Genomic DNA, 24,946 nt, shown 5'->3' on the forward strand with positions numbered 1-24,946 from the left:
TAAAATCAGTTTACCCATGTTGCAGTTTGTGCCCTTTTTGGGGCGTTCTATTTTGGTTGCTATTGGTTATGTGAAAACATTTGACTTTAATTGAAAAAAAGTTGAAATGATTGTTCCGTTGGGTCTCCTGCACAATATAAATGTTGGGATTTGCATCCACGAAAAAACACATAACTGCTTTTACAAAAAGTATAATATATTTTATCAAGCCAGTTGAGCGATTTAGGCTCTTTAGAGTCTCTTAGTTACAAATTATCATGTGTAATTTACACACTTAATAAAATCTTTAAAAAAAAAAATACAAGAGTTAAGATCTAACCCGCGACATCTTTTAACGATGTAGCCAATAAAACAAATAACATCGATGAATCGCCTATAGGCTTCAAATTATTAAAACTGATGTTTGCCGTCGTAATTTCAAAATTAATGATTGTATTTAAGCCAATCTAACTCTATATACTACAGCAAAATTTGATAATAAGAATGTTTATATTTACGTTTCATTGATTTGATTAATATCTGCGGAACTTTTAGTATACTTCTATTCTACTACAAACATCGGATGTCTGAAATTATAAATTTATTTTGATATTTACACAAACTTAATGAGTGCAGAGTAATAGGACGCATTTCATCATATCAGTTTAATCTCATGCCTGTTATTTCATTCAAGAAAACAAATTGTTTGGTTCATTTGTAAACTACTCAAGAGAAAAGACATTGGAAGCAAGGAACTAGACATTCGATATAATGAAAATAAGCGTTCTCATCTTAGTATCATTTTTACCTTTTGTTACAACGGATGATATTTTTCTTCAAAACTTTGTTACCAAAAAGGATACAGATGTTGCACCAAATGTACAACCGATTGGAATACAGTACTGTAAGTCTGTTATATCGTGTGCTTCTGATTGTAGTAAGACGAAAGACTGCTGCTCTGCAAGCTATGATAAGGAGAAAAATATTTGCGCGTTGTTCAATTGTTGTTTCCCAGAGACAGTTACTGCTGTTGGAAAAAGGCATATAAGGAAAATTCCAAGTGCAGGTTTGTTTTAACCTTTATCTAATTACATTTTGATGTTTTTTTAATACAGTGTATTTGAATTGCAATTATGTCATTTGGCATTAATCATATGTGGATACTTAAAAATTCAAAAGATTTACTTGAAAATGTAAAGTCCCGCTGTTTTTCGAAAAAAAAGTTTTCTTCAACCTTTTGACTTCAAATGATGAATTGGAATCTCGTTGAAAAGGACTTATTCGTAGATCTTTTGCTGATTCAAGTAATAATGTTGTCCTAGGTTAAAAATCCACATATTTTCCTAACCATCTACACACAAAAGCATGTTTGTAGAATGCTTGATTTCCTCGTCGATAACATATTTGTCACACTTCCAATGTGCAATAATTGTGCTCCTCTCCTAGCCAAATTGCTTTTGTAATTACACGATTCTGGATTTCTTCAGAACCTTGTGAAAAATAAAAACATAAAGACGCCAAATCCTTTAATTTTACGTACAGATATATTGATTATGAATTGTCCATTTACAAAACTTTTTGGTAAATGGTTACCTTCAATGTATCCACCAGAACTCATGATTAATGAGTCTACAAAACATCTCGAATTCGACAACAGTGATCATCTTAGTAGTAAGATTTATAGTAAAAGAGATTTAAATTTTTTAAATTGTAAATTTTCATTACCTTTGTAGCAACATATCTTCTGCATATGGTGTATCTATTTCACAATTTATTCGCTACGCTAGAGCAAATACTGACTATTCTCATGTCCTTGAACGCAATTAACATTTGCGTATCAGACTCAAGAATCTTTGGTATGATAAAATGCGTTTCAAAAGGTCTCTAACCAAATTCTTTTTCATATATTGGTCCTTTGTTGTAAAATACTCAGTTTTGTCTAAAACGCTGAGTTGATTTTTGTAAATTATTATTTGTGCCGATATAACCACTGATTTACTGATTCTGACGCTATATCAAGCAAATTCTATTTAACTACAACCGATATATTCCCACCACATTGGAAGAGGGAGGTTTAGCGTGCTGTAAAACGTGGATTTAACCCACCATTTCGTTTGAAATGGCTGTACCAAGTCAGGATCATTGCGGTACCTGCTACTCTGGTGATGTAATATCTATTTTTATAGAGGTATTTTGGACTTGACTTGATAATAGATCGGAGTAGTGTTCGGTAATTCTGTTGTTACCATCATTGGTAAAATACGAATAGTCAAAAGATAGATAGAAGGCTTTAATATAAACCAAATAATCAAAGATGATGAATGGTGATGACCAAAAATTGTGCTCCTCTACTCGCTGACCTATTCTTTCATTCTAATGAGGCTAGCTTTATAACTTTATAGCTGATCTGATCCGAAAGAAAGAATATCATATAGCTAGATCATTTACTCTCAGTTTCCGCTACATAGATGACGTTTTATCTTTAAATAATTCTAATTTTGGGGATTTGATTCATCGAATCTACCCCAAAGAACTTAAGATAAAGGATGCTACATACACTGTGAAGTCAGCCTAATATTTTGATCTACATTTAGAAATCGATGGTAAAGGAAAACTATTGACCAAACGTTCCGACAAACGTGATGACTTTTCATTCAGAATTGTCAACTTTCCTTTCATATATGGCAATATCCCTTCAGCACATGCGTATGGAGTTTTCATATCACAAGTAATACACAACACAGAGCTTGCCGAAACTACGCAGACCTTTTGTATCTCGCTAGAATTCGGACAAATAGGCTTCTGGAACAGGGTTATGTTGCAGATTGAAGTCATCACTACAGAAGTTTTATGGTCGTCATCATGAACTCGCGGATCGTTATGGTGTATCCATCTGCGCCATGAAAACTGAAAACTGATTTGTTCAACATGTCATAGTTTTCCTTTCCTCTTTCGTCTACCCCGGACTTGACTTTTTATGAGCAACTCGGCGGGTGTTTCTAGAAGAGCAGGGGATGCTTACCCTACTGGTGCACCTGGTGCATGCTCCTAGTTTTCAGTGGAGTCTGAGTTGCTCATTTGCTTTTGTTACTTTGTATGTATGATTTTAGTTACTTAATGTTCTTTGTTTTGTATGTCTGTTTTTCATAGTCTTTGTCCCTGAATTATATTCTTTTGATTACCGCGATAACATTGGTTCCCTTGATTACTCTTTCGAAGAGAAAACAAAATGTATAATACATTTATATCATTGAATTCCGAATTATGTTGTCATCATTTCTTTGTCATTTTTAAAAAAAAATTGTCTTCTTGCATTCAACGTAACGGAAAATGTAACATAAAAACTGTTTTCTATAGTGAAATGTATAATAAAAACTTTATTGCAATAAAAAATGTAATTGTGACCCGAACAAAAACTAAGACTTACAGATCTTTGATTTTTTTCATATTTCTGAGTAACGGAAATAAATACATGTGCAATCTGTAGATATCATGTAGTGTGGGTGAGTCATTTACTTCATGTTTTTTCTGCTGTCGAAACAAAGAGACCAACAACGTTTTTTTAAAGGGCTCTCAATAAACGTTTTTTTCTGAAATGCGATTGTAAACAGTTTTCTTAAATTATTTGACTGCATGTTGTCATGAGTTTAGTTCTATTTCTTTGTATTTTGAATAAGTATTCCATGATAATATCATAGAGACCTACAATTTCGAAAACTTCATAAGATTTGTTACTGTTATGTATACCATCAAAATCATATTCAGTTCTTTGGAGATGCATAGGTTTTCAATTAGAAATATAAAGAAATTGGCCAAGAATATAAATTGGGTACATTTAAATAATTTTAGATTCGTTAATCTAAAATTGACCAATTGTTCAGATAATGACGGGAAATAAAATTATGCATGCATTCACCAGAAAATATTTTATTATAACATTCCCTCTATAGACTGGATATGATACGTATATTAGCCGAAGAGTATCAGTGGATGCTAGTTGACAGTTGGTGTGTGAAATCGACATCTAGAAAGGTGTGTCTGCTATTGTCATTAAATATGGCTTATATTGAGCACTTGATGTTTGAGATGAATCATTAGCTAGTACGCTGACACCCCGTCAATCATGTTTGTATAATGCATACTGATTAAAATGTTTCTAGTTCTTGAACCAGGGACTTTTATGCTGATGGTATCCAGGTATCCCATGCTCTCTGGACCAGCACCCCAGTTTGTCTAGATGATTAAATCCAAAACTTGACTGCATGCTGGCATCACGTTTGACCTAAATTGTGACATCCTTTTTTTTTGTTTAGTTAAGAAATAGGCAACCTTTATACACCTCTATCTATGTCATTGGATTATTTTAAAATTAAAATAGTGAATAACAAAATATGATCACGAGTGCCAAAGAACGCCTAGATTTGAAGAGTGGTGTGCGGACAACATATTTACAGAATTCAAGGATTAACCTATTTTGTACTGCTAACTTCTAAATGTGTATTGTCATAACCGCTGAAATCAATGAAAATCTTTCTTTTCTGGTACGGGACTTTCTTTTACAGTTTTATAGAAATCCATACAAATATGATCCACTAAATGACCAGAATCAAGTAAAATGTTTTGTTTAGTGCATTTTAGCTTCCATTTCTCTGACAATTAAGGCTGGGATCTTAACCAGATCTTTAAGGAATGGAACCATGTAGTAAAATTCTATAGAGATCTATATACTTTAACTTAAGCTACATAGGTGTTATAGCATCTTTGTTCCCCTTCTTCCTTTAAGATTTGAAACTTGTAGTATAATTTCCCAGTGATTTATACACTGTCACTCAACTCCAAAATAGCAACATTTCTCCTGCCGAATGGAATCTTGTTTTGTATATTTTATCAAGATTCAGTAATATTCAAGTTGTCACAAAACAACAAGTGAAATGACAATGACACGTACAATGACAGTACCATAATATTACCCAACAGCAAAAATGTATTCAGGCACAACGTACATAATTAAGCATACATAATAAATGCTATTTCTGACACAAAATGAATGATAAAAGAGTTATCAAGGGAACCACGATTCTAGCGGAAACCCACAAAGAAACAGGATAAAGACTATACATTGAAACAGAGACACACACTAGACAGAACAAGAAATATTGTTCATTGTAAAATACTTGATAAAAAATTGAATGTGTCCTTTACATTGTCCTATAGAAAACAATATATGATCTTAGATAATTGAAACCAGTGTTATTACTATACCCCCGATTCGAGGAAGTGGGGAGTATACTGTTTTAGCTCTGTCCGTCGTTTGGTACGTAACCAGAACTTTTGTAACATTTTTCTAGGTCTTGTTGGACAACAACGTCTTGTTTACCGACTTAAGGGAAAACACATTTTTTGGGAAAGTTGGGGTATACTCAGTGATAAGTAGCTCACATAACTCTTGTTTTTTTTTTCTGGAAAATGAAACACTATAATAATATAATAATAATATTGTGTTGCAATAAAAATAAGTTTACATTTATACCTTTGGACTCCCTGATTTAGACCGACTTTAAAACATGGTGCAGAACGAAAAAATATATTTAAAGCATAAAAATGAAACCCGGTAAAAAAAGTCAAAATTTCTAATTAGTTTTCATTGAAATGAAGAGATGATTTCATGGGTACAAATAGCCGTCTTTATTTAGTGAAAATTGATTGAGTTCAAGAAAACATTATTGCTGAACACAAGTGGTAAATCTGAATTTGATTCCCAATATATTCCAACTATAAGATAGTTTATCAATGAATTATACTTGCAACTATAACACCCTTGTTGTTAGCAATTTCAGAATTTGTATGATAGGCTATTAAATAAAGACGGATTGATTCATATTATCAATGTACCTCAATAAAATAAATGTCATAGCAGAGCAATGCAACAAAATATTTAATCTGCATCCATTTCCTGCTATTTATCTTTATACAACAAGCAAATCTTGCAAAAGGTTGATAAAACGTGCTTATGAAATTGCAGCTGATCTACCACATCCTTTTATCGTCTGTATTAACTATCTACTTAATTGTTATTTTTTTTTAATATTGAATTTTATGCCAAATTTCAAACTTTCTTGCCGCTTTTCACATTTATTTTGTTTATTAATATTATTCTTAGTAAAAAAAGCCAACATAGGACCGGCGCAGTTGTCTGAACAAATACACATAAGGAGTCTTTCTTCTACTATATTGAAAATACATGTCAGAATAGGGAATTAAAAATCATAAATATTCTTTTTCCGTGAATAAAGGCATGTGTTAGGTATATTCTTTGTTTCAGGAACTCTTGTTACGTTCGATTGTTCAATAATGTACGGTTTATTTTATGCTTTATTAACTGTAGTGTTTTACCCTACTTATTACAACCATAATATCACAAAATTATTCGATTTACATCAAGTTACGAAATTTGTTGCGATCAAAAAGGATTTTCAATACTTATTATTCATACTTTATTAGCATAAAAGTATCAAATGGAGATAATATTTCAATGGAGGATAATAAAAAATAATATGATCAGATCATTAAAAGACTATTGATTCGTCATTTATTTTGATGAAGAACGCAATTTGTGCATATTTGGAGATAAGTTTGTGATAATATGTCACCAAAAAAAAAAAAAATAGGTATGTTTATTAATTACTCATTAATTTGTAAGGAAAAACTCGATTCAGTTATAAATATTTTGTTCGCGGTTTCTGTACTTATTAAAATATCTTAATACAAATAGTTTGGAGAAAAAATCAGAAAACCAAACGACAAAAAAAAGGTGAAAAACTAATTTGATAATTAATTGGAAAGAGTAAATGACCAAAGTACGATCAAGAGCGCAAAGAACGCCTAGATTAACGGGTGTGTGAATCTTACTCCGCAGACATGTACAAGTAAAATCTAAATGCGTTCCTAGCACGAATGATTACATTTTGGTTATTCATAATAACCAAATCATTTTCCAATTTATTATATAGATTTCTTCCATCATTCATTTCAACATAAATTTAAAATATTCTGAACGGCGAATTGTTATTCGTGTTGTGACATTTTGGCGGGAGCAAGTTCGAATTACCGAATTTATTTAACATTGTAAATAATCGAAAAATTGTACACAGGGAACATTCGGTATATCATTGTTATCTATATGATAATATTTGTTATGTATTTAGGGAAAAAATTAAGGAACCCAGAAATCAAACGCTTATCACACATTATCTAGGGGCAACGACAAGTCAAAGAAAATAGATACACACAACAAAGAACATAAACACAAATATAGGCAATCCGGACTTCACTTCATTAGGAATTGTGAGCATGGATCAGATGTACGGGTAGAGTAAACGTCCTCTGCTTTTCTACTAAAGACTGCCGAGTGGCTCATAAAATGTCATACCCCGTTTGGACGAAAGAGGAGAGAAAAACCATAACACAGTAAACAAATCAGTTCTCTTTAATGGTCTTTAGTGTCCGTAATATGTGGGGTAGCTGCGATGTATACAATTCCCGGATGTTATGATTGTTTAAATGCAAATGTCATGTATATAGCGGAAAATGAGATCAAATTGGTTAAACAATGTTTATTATTTTAGATAAGGTCAGTTTTATAAACTCAACCTCATATGAGCGAAGTAGTAGGTAAAATAGTTGCGGAGATCATTCATTAACCGTCCGTTGTAAACGGGTCCATCTCGCTTGACAGGTATGTTCTTTATATTGTGAAACCATTTTCACAACATGTATATAAAATGAAGTATGCAAAATCCCTTTTATTTGTATTCACGTATTTCATCATTCTTAAAGTGATATCATATATTTTTTTTAGTACTAGTCTTAACTTCTGCATAAGTTAGTGAAAGTTACTTTAGTAATAAATCTTATGGTTCACAATTATGCTTTTAGTTGAATTGTCCACAACCGTGGAAAGCAACTGCTACAAACTACCAATGGGAAGTGATAACGATGTATACAGAATTTCGTTAGCTGATAATCGACAAATTAATGTTTACTGTGACATGAGACGTGAATGCAGAGGTGGTTGGACGGTAATATTTACATATAAATACCACAACATCGAAACAATGAAAAAAGGAGTACGTGGAAATAACACTCCTGACATGATGATGGTCATCAGTCGAATCAGACAGGTTCGGTTGTCAGCAGAAACAGTCTAATCAGGAAAACGGCAATGCAAAAAAGATACTGCCACATTGTAGGATCAGTAATTAAAAATCGATAAGCGTTAGTTCTTATCCTTGAAATAGACACTCGTCTGCAATGCATAAGCAAGATTGTGTAAAAAATACAAAACTTTATTTTTAAGATATCAAATGCTTGGTTTACATGTTGAAGCCTTAAATAGATATAACAAGTCACAGATAAACATTATATCAATAACTTATTGCCAGGTTATACAACGTCGAATTGATGGAACTACCAATTTTAATGTTACCTGGGCAGCATATAAAGCAGGATTCGGTGATGTGCACAAGGAGTACTGGATCGGTAATGTTCTTCCACTAATATATATTTTTAGTTATACCTTTTTGTCATAAAAACATCCGAATTGGTTCCACATTCTGCATTTTAAATATTTTTCTTTTATTGAAATCAGATTTGGATGATTGAAATTATACTGAAATTGGTAAAACAAAAATTGGTAAAACAAAATCGAAGTCGTGTGGTCACAAATAAAAAAAAGAAATGCTTTGTAAACGGTATATTAGAAATTAAATACCGATTAAATCAAATAAACAAACAATATTTCTTTTTGTCCATATCGCATTTAAATTGAACATTGTTTCAAATAGCTTAATGTTTCATTTTGATTTTCTGAACTGCCATGTTTTTAAAGAGTAATCAAGGGAACCAAGGTTATAGCGGTAATCAAAAGAATGCAATCCAGATAATTCTGTCAAAAACCTCATTTTTCCAATATTCTATTTTCTGTACAAAGCCAGTGATGCAGAGATCAAATAATGGTCTTCTCAAATAAAGAAAGTATCCTTGAGTGATACTACATTGTCAGATTGGTGGGATTTTGAGGGGCATGTTTCTATTTTTTCCTTTTCTGCCTGATTCTTACAAACACTTACACTTAATTCATCAACTTCCTTATTGTATAGCTAAACTGAAATTATTAAAAAACGCATTTATGTTATAAATGGCATCATGCCCTTCATGCTATTATATGAATTTATTGCACGTTTCCGTCTAATTTCGTTCTGTGGAAATCACGCTCTAACATTACAAAGTAACACCTTATATTGTTACATGGTCAATGAATTTGTTCACTTCAAATAAAGGGTTTCGGTATAGATCATGTAACATACTGAACGATGTAGGAAAATATATGCAAATATTTATGCAATATTTACAGTGGCCAATACAGGAAGCAGTGTGTGTGTTGATGACACTCCTTCTTTTCATTGGAAAAGTTTTAATTTTCATGTTTATAATTGACCAAAAATGGTTAATGTCCTAGTACACCAGTTTTTCTGAGGAACCCTGGCTGGCATCCCTCCTTTTCTTTTAAAATGTCTGGATCCGCCCTTCATTTACATATCTACTATGTTGGTTTTTTTTCAAGTTTTACCAAATCTAGTTCAATCGGAAAGAATATCATATGCCTAATAATCTATTGATGAGTAAATATGTGTTTATATGAGTAAAAAAGGTTAATACTATCTTATGAAAAGTTAGTGTAAATCTTTTAAGTAGTAGTCGTTGTAAAAATCATGCACATTTTGTTGTGAAATTTGAATAGATAATTAATTTGAAGGAGTGAATAACCAAAATAAGACCACTAGTTCTGAACAACACTCAGATTTAATGAGTGCGCGGAACCTATTCTTGCACGAGTTGAATCGTCATGTCTATTGTAGTCTATTGTCTATTGTATTCTATTGTCTATTGTATTGTTTACAGGTAATGACAATCTCAACGTCCTGACGACATCAAATAACTATACACTACGCTTTGATATTGAAGATTTTGATGGCATTGCAGCATATGCTGAATATTCCACGTTTATTGTGGGCGACGAATCAACGAAATACAGACTTACGATTGCAGATTATAGCGGAACTGCAGGTATATCATTATCTTAAACTATTTTAGAAACAAAGTTAAGCCCTTTATATTGTCGGTTTTCATGGGAATTCTAAAATATAAGTTTGTACCTGTGACATTATTTGGAGTAATAACTGAATGTTTGAATCTGGAATACATTTTTTGGTTTTGTTCCACTTATATCTTTAAACAAGCTAAACAATCTCCCCATGCATTTTACATAACCAACCATAGCTAAATGAATACAAAGTGTTTTTGTGGACATCCTGTCATATTTTATATTTTGACTTGTAGTGGTGAAGATTTCAAAGAGAATTTGACGATATAGGTATACATACTTAGTGTCGTAAAGCAAATAAATGGGTCAACATCCATGATATCGAAATCAAAGTAGTTCATATTATATTTGAACTGATGCATGAATAGAATACAAATAAAAAAACGCACAAGAACTCAAAAACTGACTGAAATGAATAAAAGACAAGTAATAGTTATGTCTTTAAAACGTTAATTCATTATTAAAGTTAATAACCACCAAGACATATTGAAAGGGAAGGGTCGTGATCATTCCAAAGTACTTTAACCCCGTGGCATTATGTGCGCCTGTCCCAAGTTAGAAATTTCTGGCTTTTGGATGTCTTGCTTCGTGGGCAGGTAAGGATGAATAAATTAAAACTTGTTGTATAGCTATAATGTTGGGTAATAATAGTATATTTTAATGGACAGTTTTCTTTTTTAGGTGACTCTATGATTGGCGTTTATAGTTTGAATGGACAGAAATTTACCACACTCGACCAAGATAATGATGGTCCCCCGGATAATTGTGCAGCTGATAGTAGAATGGGGGGTTGGTGGTTCAACCATTGCGCACGCGTCAATGCTAACGGGATCTATAAAGCAACCAACATTTCTGGTGTAGACTCTATTTACTGGCGAGAATTCAGAGATTTCGATGCTTTAAAGTCTATTTCAATGAAAATCAAGCCCCACTGAAGATAGCATAATAAGTTTTGTAGATTAAGATATCAACATAGAAGAATATGTCTCTAATTATCATTTTTGTTTTAATTTGATTCAAGGGCAAGCAAGCGTGTTTATTTTCAAATTGTGGAAACCACACAGGATATCAATTACCTATGTTATGCACTTAACTTAGCTTTTATAAAACGTAAGGACTTACTACGTCTGTTGAGCGTACCATATCAAATTAGTAGAATAACTGAGAATAGTTGAATAGAAATAAAGATAAAATGAAGGAAAATTTGTTGGTATAGAAGAAAGAAAGAAAGAAAGAAAGAAAGAAGGAAGGAAAGAATACCAAATTGTCGACACAAAAGAGCAAACAATCAAAACAATAATAATAATAAAAAGCACACAAAGACAAACACACATCACTGTTTTGTCTACCGATTTAACCAATTTTTACTGGTAGCAATTTTATACTGCCAATTTGTGTTGAATTATATCGACTAAAAGTAAGCATATCGGAAGCTTTAGCGCCCTATAAAACCAGGTGTAACCCACCATTGTTTTGAAATTTCTGGGTCCATGCTCCCAGTTTTCAGTGGAGTCCGAGTTGCTCATTTGAGTTTGTTACTGTGTATGTATGATTTTAGTTTATGTTCTTTGTTTTGTATGCCTGTTTTCCATGCCTGGTCTTTGTCCCTGAATTACATTCTTTTGATTACCGCTATAACCTTGGTTCCCTTGATTACTCTTCGACTACTGCCTAGATTTTATTAGTTTGGTAATTTTGTTTTACCCTTCATAGACCCAAACTACATCCGATGTAAACTCAGGTTGTCCGAAACGGATGAGTAATTCTTGCCTGTTACAATTACAAAGCACCAGCGGTATGGCATGTGACGGTAAAAAAGCAAATTGAAAAAAAGTAAGAACATGTTTGTTTTTACGCATCATGATTTCAATGTTTCCAACAGAGTAACACTAACATTCTAAAATTTGGTGGTCAGTTTTCCAATACCAAACACGCTGTGTTTAGAGTAATGATTTGATGGCCCGGAGACAGAATAATGAGTTTGAGTCCGTGAACGAGCATTGCACAGATCAGGTTGGGCTAATCGAACTATTGTCCAAAGACAGGGTTTGTTTAATCGGTCATTCATTCGTCCTGAAATGCATAAAATACCTGCCTTATGACGTTAAACCATAATAAATAAATCAAATAGTAAAAACATCGAAAAAGTTTGAATATACTCAGCATGTATATTGCTTATGCAATTGTTATTCATTGACAAATAATTAAAATACTAGACTTTTTCTTGATTTTCATCTTCACGATGATAATTTTATCGGGTCTTAACCACTCGCCTTTAATGTAAGGTAAAACAAATATTGAAACAAGAAACACACAATAATATTCACTCTAATAAAATGCCTCAACATATATAGACAGAAAGAGTAACCCAATTAATAGAAAAAAGAACAGATATAGTAAAACACAACGAAGTACCAAACGCATCCTATAACATTTATAAAAATAGTAAACACAAACAGAGATCACCAAAATGTCTGCAATAAGTGTAAACACACCTTCAAGTATCTCTGAAAGGCCTCACCAACAAAAGTAAAGCAATCCACGGTACCAGGACGATTACACTTCCTCAAAATTAACAAAAAAGTAAAATAACGACACGGACACAATAATGACCAACATTGTCAAACACTATTGACATTAGGGTCATTCATTTCTAACCAAGTTTCATGCTGGAAGCGCAACAAACCATGCAACAATTATTTATCAATTATTTGTAGAAATTTGAACTTGAAATCACAAAGCAATATATCGCGTGATATAAACCAACCCAGGACCAAAAATATACTTTAAAATTAAAAATAAATAAATAAATAAAATGTTTATCTGGGTGAACGTACTAACACGATAGCACAACGTTTCCAAACTTTAGAAAAAATGTATTTAATCGAAAATATCAACATGTATTACTGCAGGACCTGCGTACAGATATTCGTGTACCTCGAAATATAACATATTTAAGAGAATTTTATTTAATTCAGTATTGAGTAAAATTCAAAATAAAATGTGTTTTGGAAAGGTCAAGCCATTGATACAAGAGCAAGGTCATTAAAAATTAAAGTGTGCTATGATTTGAAAAAAGATCTTTATCAAGCACATGCACATCCGGTAGAGGATGAAATATATCTTACCTCTCTAGTAATGGGCATCTAAAATTTAACAAAAACTTTAGTAATTAAAACGCACTCTCAGGATAGCAATGTGATTAAAAAATGTAATGTAATAGCGAACCATAGTGAGTCGTCCATTTTGATTAGTGTCAAAGTAGTTACTCTATTGTGGCTAGAAGTTGTCATGTTCTGTGGGTAATAAATCTGCAAAACGTCGAATCTTGAAGGAAAATATAATGAAATATACTTAAAAGTCAAATAACGTTAAGGATTTCTTGCAACAACCAAAAGGTAGCTTAAAACATATTAATGTTTTATGAAACCAAAATAAAGACTCATTTGTAGCGTTTCAAGTTGAAACTGTCTTAATTTATAGGTTAATTATTTTAAAGCTGATTATATAAAGTTGTAGAATTTCATTTTTGAATCTTTAAGTATTTTATATCTGAAGATATAATTTGCTATTTAAAGTTAATCAAATTAAATATGCAATACATCAAAGTTCTAAAATTAGACATACTGAAAAGAAACTGACAAATGAATCAGGTAAAAAAAGGCCTTGAAAAACACATATTCTTACATTATGCAATGTTATATGTTTAAGTATCTACAGATATCTTCTTAAGTAATAACTTTTTTTTCAAATATTGAATTTAATTAGACGGTTAATCCAACTGAAGCTATCTTGTCTCATTTGCAGAAAATGTAATTTAATAGCTTTGACGCCATAAATCGTTTATGTGATGATATTAACAAAAGCTTAATATACCTTTGACATAGAAGATTATTTCGGAGTATTCGTATTGTACTTTGTACGAAAAAATGTAAAAAAATCGCATGCAAGATAATATCGCACCTTGGTAACTGTGAGATGTACTCTATGAACTGGATATATCGGTATATCGCCGTTAAATTTAAATTCAGATTAACCAACGAAATAGTCCATGGACCACACATGGTGAAGCACTGACCCCCTGTACATTTAATGGGCCTATCATTGTAGCTACTAAAATATGTCTATTATCATTGCAAAGTGTAAAATTTTCAGCAACAAAAGAAAATCAAGTGCTTAAATTTTAATACTTCATTTTTGACAGGAGGTTAACTATCAATCGGTCCGAGGTACGTCAAAACGTAAGATATATTGATTCGGCATTGACCTACATTAAACTCTTTCTGAAAATTATTACGATATTTTTTTTTAAAATGTTACCTATATCCACATAAAAAATAGGCATTACTTGGAAAAACATACATGTTTAATTGCAACTGTGATCTCAATGATTGCCATATTTCAATTTATTCATTCCATTCATGACACTTTGGAAAAAAGTGTTCATGGATTCTTGACGGAGGAGCAATTTTGGATTTTTTTCCTCAATTTTAGTATTTTAAATGTTGATATATTTCCTGACCAATCTAGGACTGAGATTTAAAAAAAAACTCTGGTGTCTATTTATGTTATAGCTCTGATCAAGTCATCACGGATAGATACGGATTTTCTTTGTTGAAAATCAAATTTTGTATTATTTTAGCTATTTCATGTTCTTTGTTGTGTGTGTCTGTCTTCCGTGTATATTATTGTCACCTGGATTACATTCTTTTGATTTCGTCTAGAATCTTGGTTCCTTGGATTACTCCTAGCAAATAGTTCATGATTCTGAGGGTCATATGGCAATATATGGACCAGTTGGTTGCCCAAGAAAAATTCGCCACGAGGCTGTCCATATAATTTCAGATCTGTCAATATGACGTTATATGGACCGGCAGTTATATCAATGAATAAGGGTAACAACACAATTACCGAACACTCATCAGATTCATAATCAAGTAAATCTGGCAAAAGTAAACCTCCAAAAAATATAAAAGTGTAAAATATAGTGATAGCTATATTCTGCTGACAATGATATCGAATTTGAATGACTATACATATACAATAGGAGATGTTGTATGATTGCATACGAGACAGTCATCCACCAAATGCCAAAGCATCGAACAATTAAACATGTTGATGATCGTAGTGTTATAGAGAACCATACTTCAATGTTTGGTAACTGCCCCCTGTATCCAAATATCTCAATGTGATCGCTAATTTCAATCCAGGATAGATGGATTGCCTATACCAGGTGTTCTTATTAGTAATCCTAGGACCAATGACATGAAGAAGTTCCCGAAAAATGTGTGGGTCTACCCTCACAAAGTTCTTTAAATGCCGCTGGATTTTCTAATCTAAGTTCATACATTTGGGCCCGTTGATAGGTATTTGGAGAAGCCAGTCTCAAGTCTACCTTCTCCTCTGCCTCCGGTCCTTTCTATAAAGAGGCTCAATCATTGTTTTGCATTTCGAGTCATATCAATATCAAGGCCAAGCCAATTAACTGCATATATGAGTTGTTGATGGTTCTTTCAGGGCCGATGATCTACTGTATCTACGACAAAACAAATACTTTATCTTTGGTACTGCAGGTAGGGATCAATATGGCTTTAATAGGGATTAAAACGGGTCAATACGTGCTTTTACGGTTAAGTAGGGTTGTGTTACGGTTGTTTCATCCGTGGTAAAATTTTTGACATGCTCAAACCTTTTCACGGATAATCAAGTATTACTACGTATTATTACGAATCATTACGGATTTAATACGGTAAGCTACGGGCGAAGTAGATCGCTACGAGTTATGCCGGATCGTATTCGTAGCTCTTTCGGCAAAGCGATCATTTAATGTGTGACCTAGGCATTACAATACAAAGATGAGTATGTCTTTCTGCTGCTTATGTCATTACTTTTATCGAAATAGATTTAAGAGTTCAGTCCACTAATATCCCGCACGAAAAAAGACAGGAATACCAGAAATATGGTTCATGCCATACAACATCGGAACCACCACACTCCTTTCTCGTTATCACCTGCACATTTTAACAACACTGCATCATTTTAGCGGTCGAATGTTGCAGAACGAATCACATTCATGCTGTAATAATATAAAAAAAATGTGACTTTGTATACAATGACACTAGAGCAAACTACCCTAGATACTTAAAAATATTACCATGAATTTAATGTTGTGGCTGACTTGAGACATGTCTATGACTTAATCACTACTGTTTAAATCTATTATTGTACATCAAAAGTGCCTGAAATATTGTACTTTTGAAAAAAAAAGTTTGAATAATAAAACACATCATCGTTTAAATAAGTATGACAAACCACATCCATCTGACATAAATATTGTTGCATTGTAACTTAACTTGCCCTGGCACCGGCGGCACAAAAATACTTAAGTCTGGGAAAATTCTTAATTTCCATGGCAATTCGTTGTATTTGATGATGTCACAAACAGAATTTTCATGACGTAAGTAATTGTTCAAATTTTGTGGAGCTGACGCATGCACTTGGCAGCCATGACGCTGCCACGGAAAATGCAAAAACTGCTTGCCCTTTTCAGAGCACCAGCGTTTAGCTCGGTATTTAGCGGGGCTAATTATTTGTTGTAGGATTCTATTTTAACAGGTTTCTCTTGACATGTATTGTTTTCGGTGTTGCGTTGTCCAAGGATTTTCCCATGTTTGTAACTTGCTTTACTATTGCTTTGTCATAGTAAAATATATCTTAAACCGAATCTCTTAACTTAGATGCAAAGAAAACAAAGAAAACAAAATATACCATTAAAGTAAATGGGCAACTGTTTGTTCAGAAATGAGCATTATCAAAAAATATAATCAAATCCTGAATATTTTTTTAATGATTGCTGTTGTGCTATTGAGGCGAACAAACAATTGCTTCTATAATGTGTATCAGTTGACAAAGTTGACGGCAGCAATGGAGTTATTTAAGTAAAAACTTGAGGTAATGCAACCCTTCTCCAAGGGTTTTTCTTCAACGATCTCTGCAATAACACAAGAGGCTAGATTAAGAGCATAAACACTTGGCGAATAATTGCTTACATTGATAATTACAAAATAAGCAAAACGGACATAAAATCTCGCTTTTCTAGTATGATGCCGACAAGAAATGTTTCATTACAATGACTTTCCTACAACCATGACAATCTTTTGTTACCAATCTACTGAACAATACAAAGGATTGACAAAGCTATTGGGACATTTAAACTGACAAGTTGCTATTGAAAGCGTTGATGAATACTCACCTATGAATCTTTTCATAGCTAGCTCCTGGTTATTTAAATATGAAGCAGCTACCTGGACTATTCTATTTTTCATTGGTGTGGGGAGTTCAAATTTAATAAATTATATTTTGTTTTGTATTTTGTTGACAAGGTTGCAAACCATGATTAAGAATAGTATACTGAAGTATTTATTTTATCTTAACATTGCACAGAAGTCATATATTATCATAAAAATGAGACCTCAATTAATATTTATTCCCTCCTTTCTAAAACTGGAATAGGCCTACCAACATACTATAGTTAAGGAAAAAAGTGTTATAAAAATGCAAACAGTTTGAGGTTCACATGAATATCAGTTTTTGAAATAGTGCTATAAGCTTGTTTTATTCAATTTTGAGAGTGAGTAGGCTTAAAAGTGAATTAGGTGCTTTATTAATTGTGAAGGATTTCCATTGGAATTATGATGTTCCAGATTAACTGCACTGGTTTTCATTGTTTGGGATTAAGTATCATGTTAATAATAATTTTCATTTGTGTTAAAGTTTGGGATTTAGTGTGTTGAGTTTGATAGTTTGGGATTATAAGTGCAATGATTTTCAATGAAATTTAAGTGCAGTTCATTGAATTTATAGCTTTGGATTTAAATTTTTTTTCCTTGAAACTTTTGTGGATTTTTAAAGTGCAATGATTTTCATTCAAATATAATAGTTTGGGATTTAGTGCATTTTTAAAGTGCAATGATTTTCATTCAAATTTAATAGTTTGGGATTTAGTGCATTTTTAAAGTGCAATGATTTTCATTATAATTAAATGTAGTTTGGGATCTGGTGCAATGGTTATTTTTAAATTAAAGATTTGGATTAATTGGTTTTTTTTTGTTTTGTTTGTTTTCATTGGGTTTACAGCTTGTGAGTATGTGCAATGATATACATGTAGCTGGCATTATATGACGAATATTTCTTAGTTTTATTTTCATTGTAATTGTTGTTCTGGATTAAGTACTATGATTTACAGCTCTGAATTGAGTTTTTTTTATGTGAAAAATGATTTTATTGGAATTATACTTATAGCTGAAGTGCATTAAATTTCATCAGAACTATATATACATTTTGTACATGTATATTTTAAATAATATGAAAAAAATGTGCAAGAAATTTATAAGAATCCAAACTATTGTTAAAGTAGATACTTTGAAGGAGTATATTTCAATGAATATATTTAAAAAACCTGTATTCAATGGATTCAGCTTTGAGATGGTACAATTCAAATAAACAGTAGCATAACATTGTAACTTCAAGTTATTGTTAATTCCATGAAAGTGTTATTATTTTACTTTAATTTGATATTTCATATTTGCTATCCACTTGGGGACCTGTGGGTTTAAAGTTTTTTTCTTAGAAAAATATAAACAATATTCACAACCAATAGTTTTCCACATTAATACTTTTCTTGTGTTACCAAGTACAAAAAATACAATGAATATGTTTCTATCAATTGATAAATGCAGTAACAAAACACCAAACAATATAAAACTCTTTCAATAGCGCTAAGCTTGTAAAAGGCGACTAAATATTGCTCAGAACCCTAGCGGGGGGCTCGGACACTCTGCCCACACAGCAACTGAGATGTGTGCCCCAGGTGGTGGAATGGGGTACCCCTGGCGTGTTAAATGCTGGGGTTGTCAGGCGATAATACGGAAAACCTGACGGCAAACCATAGTGGTGCACCGTGTTGGGAAAGATGCCACGTTCCTCGCACGTTAAAGAACCCTACTGGGGTATTCTCCCGGAGTAGGAACCATAGGGCTCCGCCACAGGAGGCAAATTGCCCGACCCTACCCACCTCTTCCTATTTCCAGTGGCAATCAAAATTTGTCGACCCCATTGTCCTTGTGTCACATCCCTTTTTTATTTCATCATCATTTCATGTTCATTTTATCATCAATTTCATGTTCATCGTCTGAATATAGCTGAAATATTGCTGTTCGGACGTTAAACCCCAACAAACAAACAAACTTTCAATAACAACTGGTCAGTTTAAATGTCCCAACAGCTTTGTCAATCCTCTGTATTGTTTATCAGATTGGTAACAAAAGAGTGTCATGGTTATATGAAAGTCACTGTAATATATAAGGCAAGGTCATCAGACCCTATTCTAACGTTTGGAAAATCAATAAGATCAATAAAAAATATTTAAGGAATTGTTTTTTTAAAGAAGCTAAAAAAACTATTTTGCCAAAAGCTGTCCTTTGTTCTTAACTGTCTCTGATGAAAAAAAAAATCGGCAAATCGACGTACATGTGAATATTTATTATTGCGTTTTTGGATATATCGGTTCAACTTTAGTGCTATCATTTTGACTGCTTTTATGTATACAAATAATGAACTGGCTTTTACGTAGCGTTAATTTATTTCCTAATTTAAATCATTCCATGCCGAGAAGTCTACTTATTAGGACAGAACTTTATACTGCTATGTACATGTTTTTTTTAAACACAAGGTTTAAAACTACATATAGTTAAGAACAAAACAAATTATATAGTAATCATATTTAGCTTGGTCATATAGGCAAATATGGATTTAATTGATGTCAATACTTTTATCTTGCTAATATCAAAGAATCCTGTTTTAAATGATGATCAATTTACATCAAAATTCATAGTTTTATTTATCGTTCCCTATTCAATTTGTTTCCAAACAAAACACATCTTTCATATGGCACTCCGTTAAGGAATATGTTGGAAAAATTATAATTATATAATGTAAATAAATTGTTACATGTGAATATTTATTATTGTGGTTCTGGATATATCGGTTCAACTTTAGTGCTATCATTTTGACTGCTGTTATGAATAGAAATAATGAACTGGCTTTTACGTAGCGTTGATTTATTTCTCGCAATATTAATAAAAAAAAACTGATCCTCTACAATAACTTGCTTTTACAGTATATAAGAAACGAGAAGTTATACATTTTAACTTAAGCATGATACATGTACTTACAAAATATAACAGCTAAATCGTTTTGCATTAGCTGCCTACACCTTTTTTCTCATTTGACAAGCCTTGATTCTTTCAATTTATTTTTATTCCGGGGAAGACGAATTTTGAAAGGATACTATAAAAGGCGAACAAATCGATTTTCATGGTGCAATACAATACGCGAGGTCGGTCCTCAAGTTTACACCAACGTCCATAAAACTTTTATAGTGATGACATTAATATTGTGGCAAGATTACTCTATTCCAAACGATAATTGTAAGTAGTCTAGCACAGTACAAAAAAATCTGTTTATTTGCTGCAAGCTCTGGCATACCGACTAAATTGTGATATGAGAACTTCACGAACAGGTACTGAAGATTTATAAATATTACCTGCCTTATTAGCAGTTAACTCAAAATAAGGTTAGCTTAGGTACAAATGGACTGTTGTTTTTGAAAGGTTAAAATAATTATACAAGAGCACTTTCTAGGAGACAAAATCTTTGTTATGTTTCGTATAAGTTTATTCAAACTAAACAAGTATTGTTTGAGAACATACGACTTAACTCCAAAGAGCCCCTGTACTTGATTAATGTAGATTATTATCAACGATGTTGAGCTCGGTGCGTTTCTGGTAGGTTATTTGATCCCATACCATTATACATCTTCCACCAAAGCGATCTGTTACCAGCACATACTCATCAGAAAATAATTAAATTAGGTCATCTGCAACTGTAGACACTGACTTTACCATCGGTACTTTGATGGATCGGTTCAAAGAAACTGTTTAGCATGTAATGTTATGTATCTGTTTGTGTACATAGGAATTATTTGAAATGATCAATAATATATATTTTGAATAAAATACCTAATAATCATATGATTGTCACATCTAAAAACAAACTTTAAGGACTAATGATTTCATGTAACAAAAGTAAATAAAAATTACATGAAATTTATATATTTTCCGATTTTAAGATGGTTTTATTCTAAGACAGAGAAACTTTCTTTTCTGGTGTCAATTTAGTCGAATGTCAACATATTTTTTGCTGTCGCAGATAGTAATAAATTATAGCAATAAAGCTGACTGATGATATATGTTGAATAGTTTGCACTCACAGTATGAATAATTCTTAATTGTTGATCACGTGATTTCAGGCCAAGTGGTGGGTAAGCTTAATCAGCGGCGACTTTGTCCATTTTATATTGTTCTTTTATATCCGGCTTCTGTCGTAATATTTAAGTATCAGTCGACATAAAATTCAGATACTTTTTTTTTTTTTTTTTGCAGAACAAAAATATTCTTGTATCCAGATTTGTAATTTTGAGAAAATCATATACTCATCTCCCAATATAATCAACAAAATCAAAAGTTAAGAACGATAACTCTTGCAAAGTGCCATTTTTATGTACAATCTTTAGAAATATTTTGTAATATTAACTCAGGATCTGCAACAATGAGCACTTTTCAATACTATTTGTAAGCATGTATTTCAAAATATATTATTACACAAACTCTTTCACATTTCATCAAAAACACCAGTTTATAAATTGCTCATAAAAAAAATTGACAAAATCCGTCTGAATACATAACTGAATCATGAATTCATTTTATAAAACCCATTCCTGACTTGGCGTTTTTGTATGGACATAAAATAATTTGCCTTAGATGCAGAAAATTCCTAAACAGAAGCCAAAGTCACTGTTCAAGGCATGAAGAAAATAATTTCGATAACAGAGTTGAAACATAAATTTATGGCTTTTCCTATTATGAATAATACTGTCTGTAGTTAAGCACGAGAAACATTAGTGACTTTTAACTGGTTAGGAATATATATATAGTCACATATATGCAGTGTTATTTTGTAGTTGAGGAAGAAACGGTAACACATGATTTGTATAGTTGCCCCATTTGGGTTGTTTATGTTTTCAGCGGAACATACTCTGGGACTCGATGATCACAGAATTTTATACAAGTTTGATTCAAGTAAAACGCTATTTTATGGAAGCGGAGACAAAAATGATTTATTGCTTAAAGCTTTATAAAAGGTAGAAGTAAAGATACAAATGCAGACATTCCTTACAGGGCTAAGTGTGCGACTGCACTAATACGAAACAACCCAACGAATTGTTACATCGGGCACTGAAGATAAATATATGCCTCCTTAATACGAAGCTTCAAAGCTCAATTCATGCGCAGATAAATACGCTACATAAAACGTATTTTTCTGGCTTATTGTAGAACGCAAAACCATAAACTATTAACATTACCTGTATGATATGTTTTATCGGAAGTCATATTAATTGAAAAAAAAAAACACACACACACACAGCAGATCCAACACAGAAGAGAACAAATAATACATTATACTTGTATGCCTCTATGAACAGGTTTTCCCCACATCTTGTTATTATATATGTCTAACAGATAGCGTAAAAACAGAACACTTAGGTTTTATTCTTTTTTACTTTATTCAACGTATACTGATTGAATATGCATATAACTTTATTTATTTCATTTATAAAGGATTTATTTGATTTTGTTACAAATGAAAATGAAATAAATTATTTAATTTAAAAATTGGAAAAATTTGAGTTTACTAAAGGGAGATAATTTCATTTCTTCTAGTAGGCGCTATAGAGCCTTTGTACGCTCATCCTTTGTTATTACTCGTAGAAAAAAGTCAAACAATAAACATCAATGAAAAATAATGTCTGAAAAATGGTCAAAAGATTAAATTTTCTTTTATTAACGCAGAATAGAATTCCCCTAAAGAAAATAGGAATGGCACCAAAATACAAAAGATTATTTGACATCATTGACTTGGCCCTAAATCAAATCGTCCAAAGTGTATTAAAAGCTAGGACGACATTGAACTCGATCCGGCTTTCTAGTCCAAATATCGTCCTCTAAAAAATTACATCACCTTATTTTAGGTCAAATTTTAAAAATAAATTAAAAACTATGTAAAAATCTTTGTAATAATATTACAGAACAAATATGAGTACCATCTCTATCCATTTATACCTGATAACAAAACAACAAGCTTGCAATTCATCGACAAGTTCGTGTCAAATGTGTAACCGTAATTGTCTGGTCCATATGTATGGATGTATTCAGTGCTTTAAGTTACCTGAATTGTACCTGTAATATTTGGAATTCTGAAGGTCAGTAGTGACATGAAATAATATGGAACGCCAACTCAATTAAATTTTGATAAAACATATCAAATAGAGTGATAACATTCTTAGTTACAAATATATTAAGTAAATAATTACTGAATGATCAATCTTCAGTAAATTGTTCATGTATTCTATTGATAGCATCTTGATTATTTCATACTGCATTATCTATAATAAAACGTTTTCTCAAAGTCTGCTATTAAAAGCCAAACCACAGTATACCTTAAAATTTATATAGTACTTTGTGAGAGTATAGTTTTAAACAGAAATGAAGTCTAATCCCATAAGGCAATTGATATCATAATAGACTGCACTTTGTACAAAAACTGTAGAATAAAACAAATAAATAAAAAGTCAACACCATTGCTTTCATAGAAAATTTTCATTTCGTTCTGAAGTTTTCTCTTTTGAATAAGAAAAATGTGGAATGTCATTCATCATATCATCAAGAATCAAAAACTCATTTTTGTACTACAAAACATGCCAATTATTAGGAAATTGTATTAAATTCTATACAAGAGGCGTAATTATGTTTTAATTTGGAAGAAAATGAAACAAGTGAAATATGAAAACATACAAATCTTGTATACCAGGGTAGGACTGGCATTTGGAATCAACAAAACCAGAGCAAAAACCGTAACGACAACGACCTGAAATAGATATTGTCATGAATATGTATATTCTAGGACGATTTCTTCTCCTTTGGCTGTATTTTCATTGAAATATATTTCAGAGCTTCACGTTTCCTAAAATCCCACCAGTAAATAGTATCTACATTGGAGGTTCCCGGAAGTTTGTAAATGCCATTTGCATTAACACATGAACAGTATTTGAACCACCATTCCGCTTTCCTGCTCTCAGCTGCGCAGTTATACGGCACATGATCGTTATCGTGGTCGAATATTGTAAACTGCTTTCCATTCACACTGTATCCAAACAAAGAATCACCTGCAAATGAGGTCAAACTACTTTTGAATTACACGCAGATGTATTTTTATTTTTAGGTTCTGGGTACTGTATTTAAAGCAGTTTAAAGTATGTTCAAGAATGATGTTTCTATCAAAATTTGTGGATCATATGTGACCTTAACTTTCCCTTTCATGCTTTAGCGAGTTGCGATATTGCAGAAAAATATATATTCAGTAATGGTATGCCATGCTGCTTTAGATAACCATTCTTTTTATAATCAAATCAAAATATTAAAACTTATCGAATGGGGGATGTCAGTTTTTGTAGCATGTTAAGACATTTAGAAATGCTTCAATGCTAATTCTATTTAAAATCTTTCTGAGTGTAAAAACAATAAAAAGGAAACGATTAACTGTTGAATTTGATTTTGTAGACAGTCAAACTTGGAATTCTGGAACGAAAATAACAACCATGCATGACCCTCTCATTTATGATGAGCTAAA

General features: G+C 32.1%; 1 protein-coding gene across 2 annotated transcripts; it reads left to right on the plus strand.

Annotated features, from left to right (window-relative positions):
- The first annotated feature begins 569 nt into the window (after nt 1-569).
- On the plus strand, nt 570-11,302 carry LOC148604692 (fibrinogen-like protein A). Of its 2 annotated transcripts, XM_088549379.1 has the most exons (6): nt 570-1,045; nt 7,915-8,057; nt 8,421-8,517; nt 9,940-10,104; nt 10,378-10,411; nt 10,823-10,948. In XM_088549379.1, the coding sequence occupies exons 1-5, from the start codon at nt 751-753 to the stop codon at nt 10,401-10,403; spliced, it is 726 nt and encodes a 241-aa protein (XP_088405505.1). In that variant the 5' UTR covers nt 570-750; the 3' UTR covers nt 10,404-10,411; nt 10,823-10,948. The 2 variants fall into 2 exon arrangements, with proteins under 2 accessions (XP_088405505.1, XP_088405504.1); XM_088549378.1 differs by lacking the exon at nt 10,378-10,411 and having other exon boundaries at nt 10,823-11,302.
- The last annotated feature ends 13,644 nt before the right edge of the window (nt 11,303-24,946 follow it).

The sequence above is a fragment of the Perna viridis genome, chromosome 10 (genome assembly GCF_037379345.1).
Source record: "Perna viridis isolate PV_CMFRI_1.1 ecotype Kerala chromosome 10, ASM3737934v1, whole genome shotgun sequence".
NCBI classification, from domain to species: domain Eukaryota; kingdom Metazoa; phylum Mollusca; class Bivalvia; order Mytilida; family Mytilidae; genus Perna; species Perna viridis.